This window comes from Pleurodeles waltl, chromosome 1_2 (assembly GCF_031143425.1).
Source record: "Pleurodeles waltl isolate 20211129_DDA chromosome 1_2, aPleWal1.hap1.20221129, whole genome shotgun sequence".
Lineage (NCBI taxonomy): Eukaryota > Metazoa > Chordata > Amphibia > Caudata > Salamandridae > Pleurodeles > Pleurodeles waltl.
Genome location: NC_090437.1, coordinates 747468015 through 747490100, shown reverse-complemented (window position 1 = coordinate 747490100; position 22086 = coordinate 747468015). Strand labels below are relative to the sequence as shown.

Below are 22086 nucleotides of genomic sequence, written 5' to 3'. Positions count from 1 at the left end.
CAGACCTTCTGGAGTCGCTAAAGCCCATGGTAAAGGTCCTCTGGGATGAGAGAGTACATCCGCCATTTAAAGGTTCTGATTCTGTGCTGTCACTATGCTTCAACCAAATAGTGCTTTGTCTGCTATCATGATGATTGTCCTGCCGTTGCTGTTCACTGCCATCTTCTTGGACATGTTAGTGATGGTTTTTAGTTTGTTCATTTTCATTGGGTCGTGAAACTTCTATATTCTTAAGTCGCTCAAGTTTGAAGTCTGTATAGCACTGTTCACCTATTTCATGCACCTTCATTATGTTGGATACTCTGTCTTGAGATGCCTTTTTTGCTGTGGAGAGACTAATGAGATCAAGTGGCCGAACAAATGGGTTTATTCAGCTTTGAACCAGACTAACAGCTCTCAAAACAGTATCTTCAGCTTTTTCAATTTGTGACTTATGTAGGTCTGCGTGAATAAGATCTGATCTGCTGATACAAACAATTTCCCTTATCTGACCCTTTTGTGTTCAGCCATCATATAATATCTTTTCACTGCACCCGCCTTGAGGTTGAACCTTGTTGTACCACCTGGAGCCTGTGTGTCCTTGTTGACTGTTACCTCTATTGCGTGACCAACCAGAATTCATCCAAATGGATTAACTTATGACAGTTGAACTGAAAAGCATCCATTGATGAAGTTGTGGTGTCCAGGACTGGAGAGGCAGCTCTTGGGGTCAGTAATTGGTTGAAGATGGGTCCAGGAGCTGTGGCCGGTGAGCTGTAAGTCTTTTGTGTCCCTGAGACTTCAAAAAACCAGGAAGCAAAAGCCTGCAAGCCCTTGGGATGTAGAGATGCAGGTCCAGCCCTTCTCACTCGCAGGCAAGAGGGCAGCAGACATCAGGTCAGCTTAGCAAAGCAAGAATCCAGCAGAGTGACAGTCCTTATAGCAGCACAACAGTCCTTCTTCCTGGCAGATGTGTACTGGAAACAGGCATCAGGCACCAAATGGCTAAAGTAAAAAAATGCCAACTTTTTAAAAGTGGCATTTTCAGGACAACAATTTAAAATCCCACTTCACAATAAGTTGTGATTTTAAATTATGAGTCCTGAGACATCAAACTTGACAAACATATCTCTTCCAAATTGTGAATTACACTGATAAGATGTAGTGAGGTAGTCCGAATGTTATCCTCAGGGAGAGATAGGCCTTGCAGGAGTGAAAAACTAATTTGGGAGGTTTTCCACTATCAGGGCATGTAAAACGTACACGTGCATGTCCTGCCTCTTAAATACATTGCACCTTGCCCTGCGGGCCAAAAGGGGCCTACTTTAGGGGTAGCATATGTATAAAAAGGGGAGGTTTAGGCTTGGAAGAGGTTTATCTTGCCAGGTTGAAGTGGCAGTGTGAACTGCACAGACAGGTTTTGCAGTAGCAGGCCTTAGCAATGGTAGGTGGCTACTTAGGTGGGTGGCACAACAAGTGCTGCTGGCCTACTAGTAATATTCAATTTAGAGGCCCTGGGTACATGTAGTGCACTTTACTAGGGACATATAAGGAACTTAGATATGCAATTGGGGTTAAGCCAAAGTGCCTATGATTTTGGGGAGACATCATAGGCACTTTAGCACTGGTTAGCAGTGGTAAAGGGCACAGATTCCTAAAGTCAACAAAAACAAGGTCAGAAAAAGAGGGGAAGGAAGCCAAAAAATTTGGGTGACCCTTCAGAGAGGGACATTTTCCAGCAAGGCCCATGGCTTTCCTCACAACCTAGATCCTTGCCTTATTTATAGGCACTTCTTGTCTCACTGAGTTCCCATAGGATTAAAGAGATGGTGCAGATAGCTCACTTACAATTGTATACATGCATACACAATCATGCACAACATCGTTATACTCAGGTCATTAGGCAAAGTCCTTGCAATATAGGAACGCAAAAGAAGTAACATTGTGATAAAGAAATGCTCCTGTTATTTTATTTTGTATTATTACATAGTGCAGATGCAGTCTCAAACTAGAATAGAAGAGTTTACAGAGCATAAAGGATCATGTATATAAGTATAAACATACACTACTAGTAAGAAAGTTGTGGTGCAGGAAACATACTGGCTAACGAATATGATTACATAGCATTTATAAGGCTCGCAATCACAACTGTGCCTCGAATCTCACTTTAGCTGCAGACTCCTATTTGCGCCCAAAACATGATTGTGTTCAGTGTAGAAATTCCAGGTGTTTGCTCCTGTGATTTGCATCTGGGAAACTTTGCTCAACTTGCAGGAGTAAATAGAGTAAATCTGCTATTTGCGTCTGGAGAAATTGGAAATAATGGTTTACATGTACAAAGGTAATTGTTTGCGATTACCAAAGAGCACATTTTTGAGATTCGTTATTTGATAAATTCAAACATCAATGTACAAATGTGTCTTTGACACATTTTGCGATTCCCAGTGGGTAGTAAATAGACCTACCTTATGAACATTAATCAAGTAGGTCTCAGTTTGCGACCCATTGGGAAGTGCTAAAATCACAGGGATGGTGGCCTGCTGGATTCAGCAGACCACCATCTCCGTGACTGCATTTAAATAAAGCAATCCATTTTTATTTATGCAGCCTGTTTTCCTTGCAGGAAACAGGATACGTTTAAAAAAAAGTTTTCTTTTCATTTTCTAAGAATAGGCAGTGGTTCGTGGTACCACCGCCTGCTCTTAAAAACATTTTTACAAACATTCACAAAAGGGACGGGGTCCTTTGGGGACCCCCTTCCCATGTGCGAATGGGTTACTAACTACTTGCAGTAGGTGGTAAAAAGTGAATGTTTTGCAACCGCATTTTGGCTGCAAAACATTCAAACTTACCACTGTGATTTGGTGTTGGGAGGGGACGTCCTAAACATGGCCCTTCCTAATATCGAATCGCAAACCCAATGTGCGATTCGGTAATAAGTTACAAAAATGAAAATAAGGCTTGTACATCTAAAAAAGCCTTTTTGCATTTGCAAATAGGCCGCTTCAGGGAATCGGCCCATTTGCAACAGCAAAAAAGCTTTGTACACGTGGTCCAATATACGGTATTTGTGAGTTATTATCAATTTCAGTGCAATGGACCCAAATTGAGCATCCACTAATTTATGAAACTTGCTCTATTACAAATTTACAGCTGTGCAATTTGCACCTGCAAAATGTGGGTCAATGTGATAGACTGGTAAGCATGCAAAGTGAAATAGGTTAGGCTGGATGAGGTTCAAAACCTGGGCCCTCATTACGACTTTGGTGGACCGCCATGTGAAATGCCATCACCATACCGCCAGTGGTGGCGGTACAGAGACCACCGTATTACGAGTCACAAATAACAAACCGCCCAAATATAGCCACAAAACCAACACCGCCAGGCCGTCCAACTGTGAAATGCTGACTGATTAACAGCCGGCCCGCCAGGCCAAGCCTATTCGGACCGCCCTATTACGAGTCATTTATTAGCACAGCGGTACATGCACAGCGGTAAACTAACGGCGGTCCGCACCACTGCGGTACAGGAACGCACCACCAATAGTAGCCAACGCCCCATTGTACAGTTCGAATACTCCACACCTGAAACACATAGACACACAACACACACCTGCTCACGGCACCATATAACACCCCCCACACCAACAATCCTGTGGGTTTACCATAGCCAGAGAGACACGAGCCACGAAGCATACCCCATACATAACAAACCCCTGCACATTGCACACTTTGCACACACTACCACCACAATCCACGAGCACCAACAACCAAACACCCCCACACCACCAATCACCCCGCACTGCACCCTACCAGCACAGCACCCCCCAACATGTCACACCAGAAGCATCCACGGTTCACTGACAATGAGTTGCAGGTCATGGTGGATAAGATCGGCAGAGTTGAGCCACAACTGATGAGAGTCCAGGTCCAGCAAACATCATTGGCCAGAAAAACAGTTATGGCAGAGGATCGTCGACAAGGTCAATTCAGTTGGCACCTATCCACGCACAAGGGAGGATATCAGGAAGAGGTGGTGCGACCTCAGGGGGAAAGTCTGTTCCATGGTGTGCAGGCACAGGATCGCCCAGAACAAAACTGGCGGTGGGCCCCCACCTCCACCCCTTGACTTAACATCCTGGGAGGAGAAGGTCTTGGACATCATGAGGGACTTACTGGAATTGACAGAGTGGTCGACACTGCTAAGGCAACTATACCCCCCCAGGCAACAACCACTCCTGATCAGCATGCCTACCCACCACCCACCAATTGCCTATCCACCCCATCCAACAATACTGCAAACCCCCAATCACCCCACGCCCTCCCCTGCATGCCACACTCTCCCATCATACCCACACACTCCCCCAATGCACAGATAATGATCACAATGTGAAGAACCACAACTACCACAATGCATTCACTGTACCACTTCACAGTAGGACACCTGCATGGACAACCACATCACAGTCCACACCTATTGTTTGCTATGAGTGTCTCCCAACTCATGGCAATGACAGCAATGCCAACCACCTTCCACAAACCACCATGGCACATAGAAAACATGGCATAGTCCCCATAACCAAATCAATGCCTGTAGTGCTGCAGCTGTCACTGCCATCACTGGGAAGCAAATGAAGCCACTGCATGCACCACACCATGAAAATAACAACTACACATCTACATACAAACTCTCCCTCTCTCCATCCACAGGTAACCCTGCCTCTGCCACCCAGCAGAGGATGCCAGGCTCAGACAGATGTCCCTGTAAGGAAGACCCCAGTGGATGTCTGGATGGGGAAGAGTTGCCTGGGCCATCTGGGGTGACTGGTTAGTGCACTCTAAGCAGCCCCACCCTGGACACATCGGACTCCACACCCCATGTGGCTACAACACCTCATCCAGCCCCTCCTCCCCAAACCTGTGCGCCAGGGACATCTCAATCAGAAATGTGCCCTACAATACGGGGGCCAGAGTCAGGGACACACACCCTAGACAGTGAAGGGCCTGGTGCTACTGGGAGTGTGTACACTGTGCCAAGGGCACAGGCACAGGGGGCTAGTGGCAGTGGGAGGGGATCAGTGGCCCAACGGGCGGGGCAGACCCAACAACTGGCTGCCCAGGAGGCCCTCACCCAAATCCTGGGTGCATACCCCCAAACCCAGGACACTAAGGTCCAGATCCTTGCCACTGTGAAGGGGAGCCAGAGGCTGCAGAGTGAATACCGTCAGGAGGCTATGAAGCAGTGGCAGACTCACAATACCACCATGGCCTCCATGGCAGGGGTGCTGAAGGAACTCACCACCATCCTGGGTGAGTCCATCTCGCACCAGCAGGCCCCTTCCATTAGCCATATCACTTCTGAGCCCTCCATGTCAGCAGCAGCTAGTGAAATGGAGGCCCTGCCACAGGACACACAGGACACCAGCACCCCTACCTCTGTAGCCGACGAGCCCCTACGCAAGCAAGGACGTCCAACCAGACAACCTGCCTTAACTGATGCCAAGACCAAGACCACCGCCAGGAAGTGTCCCACTCCTGAACATTCTCCCTTGTGTGTCACTGAGGCACCCTGTTGACTGTCCACTGTCATGTCTCCATACTCCCTTGGCCACCATTCTGGACCTCGGCTACCCAGAGCTGACCCAAGTACTCTGTTGAGCCCACCCGCCATGACCCAACTCATCATCCCTTGCACTTGTACATCCTAAATAAACACCATTGACCACAATTACTGCCTGCGTCTTTATTGTCATGAGCATAAAAGATACAGCCATTACATGTGCAACAGTTAACCCATTGTCCTGGCAATGTATGTGTGAGTGACAGAGGGGGAGAGGGGGAGAGATGTGATGCAAGGATCACAAGGGAGCAGGCAGTGGCTGGAGAGATGGGTCAAGGGAAGCAACAGGTGAGGCAGGGACCAGAGTGCACCACAACAATGTCCTGAAAGTAGAACAGGAACATCAATCACTATAGGCATCACACATGCCAAATCAACACACATGCACTGTAAGTACAGGAAGCCAAGGTAGAGATGGCAAGTCAAGTCCACAAACATTTGGCCATTACAAACCCACATTCACAAGACATTCCTCCCACATGGTCCCACCCTCACAGCAAACGGAGCCACACGTTAGGCAGTTCATACTGCTAAGAAAAGTAATGTTGCACTGCCTCCTAATGTCGAATCCCAGTACAGGATGAAATACAGACGAAACCACCAAGTGTACACACACAGATCGCACTGGACCTGACAGTTCAGGGAACAATGGTCCTGCACATAGATGTCACAAGTGCAGCAACACAACAGCAGGATGAGAATAGCACTGACCTGTGCACATGAACCACCAAACTCATGGCCATATGTAACCCCACCAACCCACCCAGAGTCAGATCTCCAATATCTCCAGTTAACACAGACAGCAGGTGGTAACATGGCACAAGTCAGACAGTGGAACTGGACATTTACCATACATATGACACATACCTGTATCTCAGTGGACGTATTGTCGTATCAGCTCTGCTCTAGAGTCAGCTACATCCTCATCATCTTCCTCATCATCACTCCCCATGTCCCCTTCATCAGCCACTGGTACAACTGCCACCTCCTCTGCATCCAGCAATGGGATGTGATGTCTCAGGGCCAGACTGTGTAGCATGCAGCAAGCAACAATGATCTTGCATACTTTCTGTGGTGTGCAGAGTAGGGCACCTCCGGAGCTGTGCAGACACCGGAATCTGGCCTTTAGCAGGCCGATGGTCTGCTCAATCACCCGTCTTGTACTACCATGGGCCTCATTGTACCTGTTTTCTGCAGCTGTAGTCGGATGCCTCATGGGTGTCAGTAGCTAGGAAAGGTTGGGATAGCCAGAGTCACCTCTGTGCAATGAGGTAAGAGCCATGTCAGGACCAGGAGGGTGTAGTACAGGTTGTGAAGAGTGTTCAGAGCAGTGGGGCACATATATCTGAGGATACACACCTATTAGGCAGGCCAGGTCCCTCTGTAGTGGTGCTATCATGTGTGGGACAGAGCTGTTCTGCAGAATGCTGGAGTCATGCACAGACCCAGGGGACCTGGGCGTCCCTGGTGTGATATATTGGTCAGCCAGACACACTACTTGCACAATTGTGGAATAGAAGTTTTTACGGTTCCTATACACTTGTTCACTCCTCCTGGATGGCACCAGGGCAATGTGGGTGCCATCTATGGCCCCTATCACATGAGGGACATGTGCCAGATTGTAGAAGGCAGCCTTCACAGTGGGCAAATCAACACAGTGTGGGAACCTGATGTAGCTGGCCATATGTTGTAGCAGGGCACATAGGACGTCCTTCAGGACGTTGCTGAACATGGACTGTGAAATCCCTGCTGCCAAACCCACTGTCTTCTGGAGGGACCCTGAGGCAAGGAAGTGGAAGACTGACAAGACCTGTACTGTGGAAGGGATAGTATTGAGATGTCGAATGGCAGGCAATAGTTCCGGCTCCAACTGGGTCACCAGATCCATGATGGTCTGACAGTTCAGACGATAGGTCTGTATGACATGTCACTCTTCCAGGGTGGCAAGGTGGACTAGGTACACCAGAGCATTCCTCATCCTCAACCTTCCACCGTACCTGCAAATGGGAGGGAGTAGAAGTCATGATATGCAGCATTAACTGTGTTGACGATTATCAGCTATGCACAGGGCAACATATGTCACCCATAACACACCTTAAGTGCACCCTGAATACACATCACACATGCAAAATGGAAGCCACCTGTCCTGCATGCACTGGACAGATTGAAGTGTGCTCATGCCGCCGGGGTAACACGTTATGGCAATAGGGGGACTAAACCGCCATGCAACTTCTCATTAGTTAACATGGTTGCCTATGGGAGACAGTAGCCAATGGCGATGGCTGCAGGTGTTGACGGTGATGTCCATGGCAGCCGTGACTGCCATTTCATTTACTCATGCTCACTTGACTCCTGACAGTCGTGCACAGAAGACCTCCCCTGTGTGTGCTGCTGTATTCTAACTCTGGTCGCCAAGATACCACGGCCCCAGCCTTCACCCAGGAGGAATTGGAGAAGTTTGTGGCGGGGGTCCTACCCTTGAATGGACAGTTGTATGGGGCACTAGAGTAGCAGGTGAGTCCAATCTGACTGTCCTGTTTTTGAGTGGTGTGTATGGGGGCCTTGGGAGAGTGAGTGTGACTGGAGAATAGACATGGGTGAGGAGTCTGAGCCTATGTGGATTGATGACATATGTGTGTGGTTGTGAGATGTGTGCTGTCCACTGCTGTCCCTGTGATGCCACTCTACATAAATGTGTCCTTCTGTCTGTGTCACCCATGCAGGTCAGCACCCATCAGAAGAAGGGGATATGGCGTGCCATTGCCAAACAAGTGCCGACCCTGGGGGTCCATGCTCGGCGGAGAACCCACTGTAGAAAAAGGTGTCAGGACCTGAGATGCTGGACCTGGAAGACCGTGGAGGCCTAACTGGGGACGTCCTTCCAACGTGGGAGGGGTGCCTGTCGGACCCTGACCCCCCCCAGTGGCCCACATTTTGGCAGTGGCCTACCCTGAGGTGGATGGGCTCTTGAGGGCAGCACAGCAGCCACGAAGGGGTGAGTACACACTGTCACTTACGATGTGTGTTGCCATTGTAGCTCTGGGTGTGCACTATTGTGAAGCTGTGATGTAGGTACTAGGTGGATTCATGCCCACTACGGGTATTAACCAGCCGGGCAGGATTCGCATCATGGATGTGTGGCCATGCAGTCTGTGAACAGAGGCGCAGCTAGCTCCAATGTAGTTTCTGTGTTGTCACCTACTACCAAAATGTGCTAGGCAGCACATGCCACCAGGATCATAGCATCTGTGATGTCAGGCCACTGTAATCAGTTGATGCCAACCAATGTGCCAGGAATGACTGTTGAGTCCTCAATCTGCTGCCAGGTACTGTATGTGTAGTGAGGTAGGGTGGGCCAAGATGTCACTGTGCTATTTGACAATGGCCTAGTCGGCATGCCAACTAGCCATGCAGAATTCTGTTGGTTCTGTAGTCCAGAAGTAGTGTGTCTCTATGGGCATGTGAAGAGTGCCGGTTGCAGGAAGGTGTGGTGGGTCGGCCTCTCATCATGTACACAATTGCCTCTGTATCAGCTTCAGCGGTGTAGATGAGCATTGCTGTGGTGACCCCCATGGTGTTCCATTGTTGTAGCATGTGTAGGTGAGGACATGGCGTGTCATGGCATGGCATCAAAAGATGTTGTAGTTACTCTGTGTGACTGTTGTGCTGTCTCTCTCTCTCTCTCATCCACCCTCCCTCTCTCTCCTCCTCTGTCTTTGTATGCATCAGCATCATCTGGTGAAGGAGAAGGGGCACCAGCGACTGGGGATGCTGAGGCCCACGGGACCCAGGAAGCTGATACCAGCTGAGCCAAGGGGACCAATGGGACGGAGGGCGAAGGGAGTGCCATAGGGGAGACAGGATCGACGACACCATCTTCAGATTCCTCCTCCGATGGACGCTCCCTGGAGGAGCCTTCTGGGACCATTCCAGCACTGTCCCTGTCCACCATCCCCCTTACCAGCACCGCCCTCCCCAGATCCTGCCACATATGTCCTCACTTGCACCATCACCACAATATCAGAGCCCCATTCATGCACCCAATACACCACATGCGCACGCACCACAGCAATGAACACCCCCACATGCAGCACATCCACCCTACCTGCAGACGCCACCCGGACATTATCTCACACATCCCCTTGCCATCTCCCTGCATCTCCTCCACCCCTCCTCCTAGTACACCTAAGTGCCCACACTCACCCACCCAACACTCACCCAGCACACACATGGCACACACCCAGGCATCTTCACCCAAGTCACCTCCACGTACACACCTCTCAACCATACCCTCTCGACCTACCTTGTGCCCTAAGAAACATTTCCTGATCGAGTTTTCCCTGTTCCCCACCACTGTCCTAGTCCCTGTTCCCCCCATTCACCCTGCTACCCTTCTCAGACTCCTACCTTGCACCGCCCAGGCCTCCACTGGTCGTCACCATTCCTCTCCCGCCTAAAACGTCCACCCCCCAGCAAGTCCACAGTTACCCCTACCACAGCCAAGGCCAAGCCCGCTCCCTCCACTTTCAGGGCCAGACGCAAACCACTGCCCTCCTGGCAAGCCTAAGGACCCCCCCAGACCCAGCCCACCCCCCCCAAGCCCAGCCTGAAGAACCCCAACTCCAAGCCCAAACCCCCCACCCCGGAAGTACCTACATGCCCCATTGATGCCCCTGCAAAGGGGAGGTCAGCACTTTGAAGTCAGGAGTCAAGTTAGAGCCTCATACTCTGCCCTGTGTTGTTGGGGCACAATGGGCAAGTTTGGACTGGCTCTTGAGGATCATTGTACATAGTTTTATTGGCTTTAAGTTATTTATTATATATGCACCACCGTTGGTGTCGATGAAGACAACCTTGTCCTGGCTTTCCTTCCACATATATGTGTCGTAATTGTGCAATTTTGCATGTGTGTGGGGGTGGTTTGCCGTGCCATGTGAGTGTGTTTTGTGGGTGTACTAATGTCCTTCCCTACAGTGTGTGCTAGGCTGGTGTGCTTACGGTTGGTGTCTTAGTCAGCATTGCTGGTCCGGGAAGTCGATGGCCAGCAGGAGCTTTGGGAAGAGTTGCAATTCGCGTGCCCTGGTGCCTACAGACTTGCCTGTGTTCCTGAAGGTGAGTGTTCCCTTTTATGTTCGTTTCCGCCATGCTTTTCATGGAGGTGAGACCGCCCCGGAGATCCTGGCGGTTTGCAGCCTCCTAATACAGACTTGGGAAACTGCCTAACCGCCGTGCCGCCAGCTGCAGTGGTCTGTCCACACTGGTGGTTCAAATGGAAACCTGGCTTTGTTCTGCAGTTGCCTTACCCCAACTCGTAATATGGAGGTCTTCACCGCTGGGCCGGAGATGGTCTGATTGCCACCTTCACCACGGCGGTCCACTGACCGCCATACTCGTAATGAGGGCACTGGTTTGTAAAGCAAATATAAGAATGATATGAAGACGAAGAAAGGTGTTTTTGGGGGGGCAGAGGTGGGAAGTCAAGTAGAAAGGTCAGACAGCAAGATTAGAATTATATTGCATTGCTTAAATAGGTGGGTCTAGACTTTCCGTCCTGGATTGTTGCAGTAATGCAGAAAGTCTAAGGTTTAGGTGATATCACATCAGAGCCAGACTGGGTGGACATAGAGCTCTTGAATGTCCTCTGTTTGTGAGCTTTCAGGACCTTCATTCTTGCCAGTGCAGAGTTCCATTAGGTGGGGAGGAAGACAGAGATGTTGAGAGTTTTTCTTAAAGGCAATCTGATGTTTGATATTCTTGAATTTTAGGAAGTGTCTCTTGAATTTGATGTGGTCTGTGAGGGGGATACAGTGGAGTTCTCTTAGGTTTGGGAAATACAGTTCTAGTTCATTTTTTCTGTTGTTATGTAAATAAGTCCTTGAAAGACGGCTGTGGAGGGCCAGGAGCGAGAGAGGGAGTCAGGGACCAGGCAAGAGAGTACTGTCAGTGTGTGGGTCTGCCAGGGATTTGACAGTGGAACAAAATTTGAACACTATAAATTGAGTGATTTATTTTTTGTCCGGTCGATGCTGAAATCAACTTGTTTTCCGCAGTTTTTAAGAATGGTGGGTTCAGCACAGTCTATGCGCCATGAGGCAGCGTCTGAAGAGCTCGTCTGTGTGTAAGTCGGTTTTTGGCTGTTTGTGGGCCTGTTTTTGGTCTCGGGGGTCTTATATAGATTTCTCTTACATTTGAACAAACAATGCATGCAGCAAGTTGAAATTCACGTGTTCTTCAAGTACCTTCCAAAATACTTATATAGCGTGTCCTTTACAAGTTCACAGCTGCCTCATTTGCAAGCACGAGACACGTTTTTTTTTAAGCTATCTAATTGACTAATCGGGGCCACTTTTATGTTTGTCTCTGGGCATATTTTCTGTCCAAGTCTAACCCTAGTGAAACAATCGAGCAACACTGTGTGGGAGCACCAGGACAGAACTTATCACAGATGCGTGCCTTGGAGAATGTCCCAGTGCACGTTGTACATGCACCCCGTGCATTTTTAATTCCATTTTCCAATCTTAATTTTAGCAGTAAAACACTGATCGCTTTTCATTGAAGTAACTACACCCATCCCCATACATGTAAACAGATAGATACGTCAGATCACAGAGGTAATCCCCCCTTGATATGATCCCAGGGGCGTAACATAGGCCCCTGCAGCTCTTTAGTCCTTTAAGTAGGCCCATTCAGCCCAAGGATAGTGAATATCTGTGAGATACAGGAGACCGAGGGGCCGCTCGTCACATTTTGCATGGACGCCCAGGGTGGGGTGGGGGCGTTGAGGGGGGTGATCGTTTTGCGTTACGCCACTACATGATGGTTACAGTGCTTGATGCCATCCTCTATTTGTTTGCTCGAACGAACCCAAGTAAGGCTGAGAAACATTCAGGAAACTAATATTTCCTGACAAATAGAGTGAGCCTCTGCTGCAGCGCCCATTTGCTATCTTTTAAGGGGTGGATGTAGAGAGTTTACTTACAGCTTGGTCAGGTTGTACAATCCCGTGAAGGCGTGCACAGAAACTGTCCGGATCACATTGTTTTGCAGGTATCTGAAAAAAGAAAAATCATCAACAAGTCAAATAAAGAAGTTCATTCTATAAAATAAATACGTGGTTGCATTTAACTTTATAATTCTGGGTTCTAAATTACGAATCTCAAGCAAAACGCCCATTGCCTGGGGAAGCAGATATTTATATTATTTTATGTTACAATAACACCCAGTGTTGACCCTAAAATGATTTGAAGGTCACAGAAAGACCACAGCCAAACCTGGCCATTCTGTTAATAAAAGATAAACACGAAAGAGGGTCTGCAAACAAGTGGGATTTGTGTCTATTGTATGTAGTGTAAAGTTATGACCTGCATGGCTTTTGTGTGAGTTATGGACTGTGGTCCTCAACATAAAGTTCAGATGTCAGCATATTTTTTTTCTTAGACATAATTGCACTTAACTTACGGTGTTGTAATCAAAGCTAACCATAACTTCACTTTTTCCTTTTTCAGTGAAATTCTGTTTTTTTTATATACCATACCCAACAGTTTCCTGAACCCAAGACACCATGGACGGTCACTCCCTTCTGCCCCTTTGGCCATGCGCAACAGTGGTTGGCTGCAGGACCTGTGCCCGCCCCTCCATAGGTGGCCAACCCCTGCTGCACATAACTGGCCAAGTTTTTTTCTTTTACATTTTTCTAAGGGTTTGTGGACACTTTTGTGGGGTTTGCAAGTGCTTGTAAACCCAGGGATCTATATTGGACATGCCACAGAGTTCAAAAACCCAGCACCAGGTCAGCAAACACTGTGGGAGGTCCAACAAGCGTCCAAGGCCACTCTCCATGGGTTCACAGATCCTTGTCTAGTGCTTGAGAACATCTAAGGGCTGAGTTAGGGGCCGAAAAACCTACCTTTGGTTCCCTCACCTATCACAGCAAAATTGGAATTCTTTTTTATTTCAAACTTGGGGGGTCCCCTTGGTCCCTCCTATGAGTAAGGGGTTCAGGGGTGCTCCACCTGCCTCCTAAGGATCCTTCAAGACTAAGGGCCTGATTACGACGTTGGCAGATGGGATTCTCAGTCGCAAACATGACGGATATGCTGCCCGACGTTTTACAAGTTCCATAGAATATAATGGAACTTGTAATACGGCGGACAGGATATCTGTTACGTTTGTGACAGAGTATCCCATCCGCCAAGGTTGTAATCAGGCCCTAAGTCCCCGCAAATGATATTGATGACTGGAACAATTTTCTCCAAGGTGTGTCCAGTCAATCAGATTTCTCCTGGATCGTTGACCCGGAATTTTGTTTGCCAGCTCGAAATGGATTAAAGGTGAAAATCTCCCTTGTCCAATCAAAGCAGAGTATTTTTTTTTAATTTTGGGTCTGTGGATGGTCTGCAAATTATCAGTTCGATATATCTAAATTCACTGACAACTCGCATGAATTTCAAGCACTTCAGAGATACTTTTCCAAAACTAATTTCTTGGAAACAATTAAACAGATGTACACCATGCCAAGCAAAGGCACTACTTCCATTAAAAGTTCTACATTCATGTCAAGTTTGGTGCAATTCTGTTCAGGTCTTTTTTCTGAACTAGAGAGCACATAATCTTTTGGAAGTTAAAAGGGGAAATGTCCCTATTTTGTCCCCCACTTTTTTGCTTCCCCTCCCTCACTTAGTGGATGAAACTTGCCAAGCTGAACCCAAATCAGATGACATTTTTTTGGGAAGCTTCATGAGGATTCATTGAATACACCCAAGTTAGTAAGAAAACAAAAAATCCTTTCAATGGCACATTTGACCTACTGATAACTAGAAAGGTACTATCGCTATTCCCTTTCTTCCCACTTCTTCATTCTCCTTTTCAACCTCTCTTATTCCTTTCTCTTTCACTTTTTGTTTCTTTTTTCTATTCTTCCTCTTTCAGGTTATTCTCCTCGTTTTCTTTTTTATAGCTATCACATCTACATTTTCTTTACATCTCTGCTTTTATTTTTGTTTCTTCCCCTTTAGCCCTCTATTTTTCTACAAGCTTACCCAAACAGCTCAATTACTGCTTTCTTTAATGTCTTTTAAAGTGTTCTTTAGCCTGCCTATTAGACATAGTGGTGGGGCACAAGAAAGTGCCAAGAGAATTGCAGCTAGGTCGTGGGCCCCATTGGCCCTATCTTGGTGACACCACTGATCACACCACACTAAAGATGACATGGCCAACCAGAGTCACACATTGGTGACACCCTTGTAGAATGCTAATAGAAACAATCAGAAAATGAAATGCAAACAATGCATTGAAAGTAACATGCATATAAGAATGGATGAAAGGTAGAAAGTGTACTTCTAAGTTAGCAGCTAATGACTTGAAGTGTTCACGTAGACATCTTTGGTTGAATACCCTATGACAATATTTAAGAGCGAATTAAAATGTACAGTAAAAGAGGAGTAAAGTGAAGAGAAGGGAAAAACACAGATGGGGAACGAAAAGGAAAAGAAAATGCATAGGCTACTCCCCTGTTTTTGTGATTGAGTTCAGATTCAATCTACTCAACATAAGAAGTGGCCATGTGAGAATTTAATTTCTCATCTTCTTCCTATGAATCACTTTGAGGGGTGTGTCAAGGTCTTGAAATAGAGATCAAGACTAAATGGAAGCTCTGGCATCTTTATTTCCAAATACATGCTCCACATTATAGTCTCTGGTGAGTCTCCTTTCTGACAGCTGATGATTAAGCAATCATTTTATGATCGCTGTCAAATAGGAATCTCCTTAGCCTTTTTGTTGGAAAATGGGTTATTGGTACGGGCAGGTAAGTACCTACACCGAGCAATAGGCCACTTACTAGGCCACTAACCTCCACTTAGGTCCAGTTAGGTTTCAATAAATTAAACCCAGCTCAACCCTTGGTAGCTTGGCAACGAGCGGCAAGGCATAACCTAGGAGACATATGTGTAAAGCATTGAAAAATCACAAAACAGTAAATAAGTAAACACAAAACACAATAAAAATCCAACACCAATTTATAACAATAGATTACATTTTTATCTCTAAAATGACACCAAAACTATTAAAATTGGATAAGGGAAACCAGAGACATGAATTTTTAAAGAATTAACACTTTTTAGCTCTTAGAAACTAATAGCGCCAATCTGGTCATCTGGTCGCACCTCGACCGGTGCAAAGTCAAAGTTTAAGGCCAACCGTAATGGAGCCCTGCTTGGCTACAGCTCGCGGAAGGCCTCGGTCAAAAGTTTACCATGGGACATGGTCATTTTTCTGGAGATTTTCGTCAGTGGGACCAAGTCGCGCGTCCAATCCGACCTCCTGGAACTCTTCCTCGGATATGCATCGCGGGAGCCCTCAGTGGAGATTTTTCCTTCAGACTTAGTCGTTTTTTTTAGATGAAAATCCTTCGACTGGGGCAAACCTGAATCTTGATTCGACATCCCTGGAGCTCTCTTTGGATACACTGCCTGGGAGGTTCCGGTCAGCTTTCTATGTTTGGACGTAGTCACTTTTTCTGAGATTTTCTTCACCGGGACGAACCTGCAAGTCAGGCCGGGACACGGTTGAGGCAAGCTGGCTAGAGTTGCCGCAGTGGGTCGGTCCCTTTATGGAGCTTTTTTCCAAAAGTTTTCCAAACTACTGGATCTTTTTCCAGATGTTCTTTTAAGGTTCTTGTGAGGTCCACAGCTCACCCCAAGGTTCCAGCAGCTTTGAGATGCTCCTTGAGGGTGCAGACTACAACTTCCAGTATGCACCTGGTGCAAACGCCAAAACAGCCACTGGACAGTGGTCAGCTGGTCAGTTTCTTCAGGAGTTGGTGCAGGGGACTCTGGTTAGCAATTTGTTCACCTGTAACAAACAGGGAGTCCCTCCTTGAACCAGTTGAAGCCAGGCAAAGTCCTTCTTGTGGTGGAGCCTAAGTGTGCAGCTGGTGCAGTCCTCCAGAGTGCAGTGCCCAGGTGCAGGGCAGGGATGCAGCAGGGCAGTCTTTCTTCTTCTGTAGTTCTTCCTTGTTGAAGTCTGGTAGGGATCTGAGGTGTGGGTGCAGGTCTGTCAGTTTGTATCCTTGCTCCTGGGTGAAAAACAGGGGGGGACCTGGTTCTCAAATCAGGTGCAGGGTCCTTCCCCCTGTGATAACCACTTCCTGGGAAGTGTGGCAAAAATCAATCCCAGGGAGCAACATTCCTCACGAATCCATCATGGTTGATAGTGATTTTTGGAGGTTACATCTGGCTGAGCCCACCCAGTAGTGTGGTGAAAAATCTTAAACACACCCTTTTCATGCCCTCTCCTAATCTAATCAGGGGATCACCTAATTGTCTGGGTTTGCAGGATGTGAGGGAGGTGCTGGGCTACTCCAAATGTCCTTCCCTGCCTTTGAAGACATGTTTGGCAGCCTTCCCCTTCCTGCTTTTCCATCTGCTGAGGCAAGTACTCCTTCCCCAGGCACATTCCATTGTGCTGAGCCCAGTTTACAGGGCTAAAGTTGGCAACTTTTTAGGTAAAGTTTAAAACTCTTTACCTGCAAAAGTTATATTAAATCCAACAATTGTAAGTTGTGGGATTTATTATAACAATTAATTTGATACCAAACCTAAGATATCTGACACTTAACCAATTAAAATAAAGTCTCCCCATTCTAGCCTATGCAGGCCATTCACTACAATGAGGGAAAAACAAATTTGGCTGTTTTACCTCACCTGGGCTTATAAAACTATTTTATAAGGTTCCTGCTTATAGTTACATGCCACCCGGCCCTAGGGGCACATAGGCATTATAAGGTAGTTTAAGACTTTGGAAGTATTTTTAATTTGCATGTAACTTTAACTTAAAAGCATCCAGCAAGGCAGGCCTGCCTTTAAAATGGCAATGGGCACCTCAGCAGTGCACCTATGGGTGCACAACCTATGCGGGGTCCCTAAACCTACATACCCTACCATATACTAGGCACTTATAGGTAGGTTAATATTGCCAATTATAACTAACCTAATTTGCATACTGATTTTACACAGAGCACAGGCCCTGAGACTGGTTAGCAGTACCGAGGGCACCATCAGACTTAGGAAAACACCGTGAAAAAGTGAAGCATGGGGGCAAAAAGTTAGGGGGCCTCTGCAGTCAGCCCTGTTTTCTCACACATTTCAATACTCTTCCTCTGACCACATTTAGCTTTGCTTCAACCCTAAACAATTCCACCATCCAAATGCTTGTTTGCATGATTAAACGGCCTCCTATCATTTGTGACATAGAAACTTAGATTAGGCCCGGGGAAAATATTTATTACCTAGTCATAATCATGTGATTTTAAAATTTGCATTACGCTTGTTACAAGAAATTCATGAAATTATGAAATGACTCATCATCATCAAAATACTTTTTTTAGCAGTTTTACGCCACAAAAGTCATATAAATACAAAATACATAAAACTGTATGTTAAAATATGATGGAATAAAATACAATATAATAAAGCCACCAGGCACATACAATCAGAACAACAAAATATTCACTACATATAAAGTGTATTGTGCAAGGAGCCCTAAAATTTAAAACAAGTCTTAATATCTAAATTTAAGACAACATGGATAAACTGTTGATAACCCAGCTGTAAGTAAAAGGCAAAAGCAGCAGCATGTGACTTAGGGGGTCATTCTGACCCCGGCGGTCTAAGACCGCCGGGGCCAGGGTCGGCGGGAGCACCACCGACAGGCCGGCGGTGCCCCGCAGGGCATTCTGACCGCGGCGCTTCGGCCGCGGTCAGAAGAGGCAAACCGGCGGTCTCCCGCCGGTTTACCGCTGGCTGCGCCGCCATGGGGGATTCTGAAACCCCCTACCGCCATCCTGTTCCTGGCGGTTCGCCCGCCAGGAACAGGATGGCGGTAGGGGGTGCCGCGGGGCCCCTGGGGGCCCCTGCCGTGCCCATGCCAATGGCATGGGCACGGCAGGGGCCCCCGTAAGAGGGCCCCGCAAAGTATTTCAGTGTCTGCTAAGCAGACACTGAAATACGCGACGGGTGCAAACTGCACCCGTCGCACCCCTGCAACTACGCCGGCTCAATTCTGAGCCGGCGTCCTCGTTGCAGGGGCATTTCCTCTGGGCCGTCGGGCGCTCTTTTAGAGAGCGCCCGCCGGCCCAGAGGAAATGTCTAAATGGCCGCCGCGGTCTTTTGACCGCGGTGCGGTCATTCATCAGTGGTAGCTTGGCGGGCGGCTCCCGCCGCCCGCCAACATTAGAATCAGGCCCTTAGTGCCTAAGGCGCAAAGAACTTGATACAAAAATTGCCCTCTTTGGGACGCATAAAAAGAACAGAACAGTACAAAGTGCATTGTACTTTGTGCTACTGGAAGCTGACAGTGACAATAAGGAAAGGAAGAAAACCAGGAGTCTTTTTGAGGAAAAGCCACTAGGAAATGAATTGTTTGAAGTCTAAACCATGTCAGTTAAAACTGATGTCTTTCATTAAGAATAATCTGTAAATAAAGTGCTGGGTGCGATGAGAGGTCATGGGGGTGGCTGACAATTGCTTCACTTATTGGGACTGGACGACCACCACCATTGCATTGGTTAAAGAGTTCTTTGATCCGACTAGACAAGATAGAAACTAAACTGTCAGGATCAGAATAAAAGGTAGGAGTATCCAATCTTTCAAAACTAGTCAATAATATATTTTAACCAGGGAATATATTGATTCCTATCAAGAGACATACAATCCCTGATTATAATTCGACACAGCTGCACCTCGAGGATTAGTCCAGATCCTGTGCCACAACATCAGGGGCTGGGGCCCAATGTAATCTCCCCGGTAAGAAAGCCCAATCTCTTCATGACAGAAAGTGGTGGGAGTGGACTGAGGAACTGCCAACAGTCTCCTCAGAAACTTATTTTCAAGTATCTGAAGAACATTGCTGTTCACGTAGGCCCAACTCCCCACCCCGAAAGCAGCCACCAGAACACATTTACACAGATAATTTCTCTCATTGGTTTGTGACCCAGCCACTTAGAAAATCTAAAAATAGCTTTAATAGAGCACTGAAATTGCATCACTCTCACTTTCAGTAAAAACTTCCAATTAAGATCTAAAATGAGGAGACTTCAGAATTTCCTCATCATTGAGCAAGAACTTTTTAGACTTCCCAGACTTGGGGCCATATTTCATCACAAAGAATTTCATCTTGAGGCCTAAAGAATACATAAAAGTTTTTAAATAATCTAAAAGAAGCTGCAGGGTGTTTGCTGTTTGAGCTATGAGAACAGCATCATCTCCCTAAAGCATAACAGGGATTTCTTTCATGCCAATTTTAGCATACCTTTCCCCTCCTTGGAAAAGTGGTCCCCCAAGGAATTAATATAAATAAATAAAAAATGGGACAAGACACAAGTCTGACTAGCCCCCATAATGAATGGGAACTTGTCTGTAAGATCCCCATCCTTGCTATAACGGACTCTGGCTGTAGTTTCATGAAGCCTACTAAGAAGGGAGACAATAGCTCTATTGATCCCTCAAATTCAACATGATAGCCTATTGCTTTGCACAGTCAACCATGTCAAAATCACAGGTAAGGGCCATAAAATCAAGATGGACAAAACTTTTCTTGGCCTTAGGGTACTTTTGAATAATAAAGGAGAATTTAATGATTGTTCCACGGTCCCAGACCAGACCGAAAGCCAAACTGTAATTCAGAAAGCCCCTGCGACTCTATTGCCCAAGTTTCCAGTTTGGATAGTATAACTCTACCAAATATCTTGACTGTGCTATCCAAAAGAGAAATAGGAGGGTAGCAATAGGGAGAGCTCTTGTCTCCCTTTTTAAATTTAGGGACAATAATGGTCTCCTGCCAGGCTTTAAATATGGGACCTATGGGACCTAATATTGTGCTTCTTAGTACACTTGTTAATAAGGGAGCCTAAAACTCCAGCCATCATCATCATCCACATGGACTCTATCGGGTCCAGGGGCCCTCCCCGAAGGACTATTCTTAATGGCTGAGATGACTTCTTGGACTGTAATTGCATAGCAAAGTGCCTGACAAGAACCTAGCACCTAAATCACAGGGGATCGTCTTATCAGAACCCGCGGCGAGAGACTTCTCCTTGGGGCCAAATATTTTAGAAAAGTGAGCCACCCAATCTTTGCTACTAATAACAATCGTTTTAGGGGCAGCCTTTGCCAGGGGATTATATGAGATCACCACCTTCCAAAAGCCTCAGAAGTCTTTCTTCTCACTTGTTGATCTAAGGTCTTTCTGAACTTTGGCCCTTTTCTCTGCCTTCTGCTTACGGGTAGCCTCTATATAAAACTTCCCTGACTGAGCAATGTCCGACATAATCTGTGGGCACTTTTTTAAGGTGAGTTTCAAGAGCCTATGGGCTTTAGAACAAAAGTTGTTAAACCACCTTGGACTGGCTGCTCCCTTCTGAACCGCTTTGGTCAGCTTATCAGCCATGTAAATATTTAACCTTGTATAAGTTGCTATTACTTCAGAAGGGCTACTATATTCATGTAGGACAGTTTCAACAGCTAAATAATTATGCCGAAACAGGTCTCTGTAAAAGGCATCATTATCTATCCTCTTCCATTTAATACTAACACCTTTATTGGAACTTTAATCCATCTGGCAATAAGTTCTAGATGTCTCCCTAATTACAGGAAGCTTAAGTTCCAAGGTAAGTGGGTTGTGATCACTCAGACATGAAACCTTAACTTCACAAGAACTAACTGCTGATAAAAGAGACCTAGACACTAAAATACGATCAATAAAAGAATTGGATTTGGGTCCCATGAAAGTGGGGGGTTTTAGCAAATTTGTCTGCGAGTGATCCCACAATAACATCAAGTTATACAGATACATCACTCTATTCAACGAATCACTATATGATGTATGTTTAGAATGGACAAGATTATGATTAAGCTCATCACAGATACCTCAAATGTAGGTGTCCCGGAAAGCACATAACTCTATATTAAAACCCCCTACCCAACCATTACCACTTCCTTGCCATGGCCACTCAAAATATTTTGCAGAGAAGCCTCTAGATCATCCACAACACTTGTCTATGCATGCAAAAAAATGTTGTGGTAAAAATTCACAAGAACCATATCAAAAGGCTTGTGTAATGTGACCAATATCTCCCAAAAATATGCAGAGGCAGCTTTTACAGAAACATTAAAATCCAGATACAGACAGATACAAAGGTTGCCAATCCCCCCTTTGCCCTCCCTGAGGTAGATCGAATTGCCAGGACATGGAGAGAGACAAACCCATTTACATGGGGGACATCCCCCACCCAGGTCTCTTGACAACAATTAGTATGGTATCACTCCACAAGTTTCAACCAATCTGGGGATTCCAACTTGGAGCGTAAACCTGCATCATTCCAAGATAATAGGCCCATGCCTGGTCTTCTGTGGGCTCTCTATGTCGCTGAGGGCCCCCTCTGACTCCCCCTTCTGGGTAGAGTCCACCTGTTCCTTCCTGGTCCCCGGCAGC

General features: G+C 46.6%; 1 protein-coding gene across 1 annotated transcript in view; it reads right to left on the bottom strand.

The window, feature by feature from the left end:
- Positions 1-22086, bottom strand: part of RXFP1 (relaxin family peptide receptor 1) — a 1416786-nt gene that overhangs the window by 318501 nt on the left and 1076199 nt on the right. Inside the window, exon 6 of the mRNA XM_069243319.1 lies at positions 12578-12649. Within this exon, the coding sequence (XP_069099420.1) occupies positions 12578-12649 (72 nt within the window). The remainder of the gene's footprint in view (positions 1-12577; positions 12650-22086) is intronic.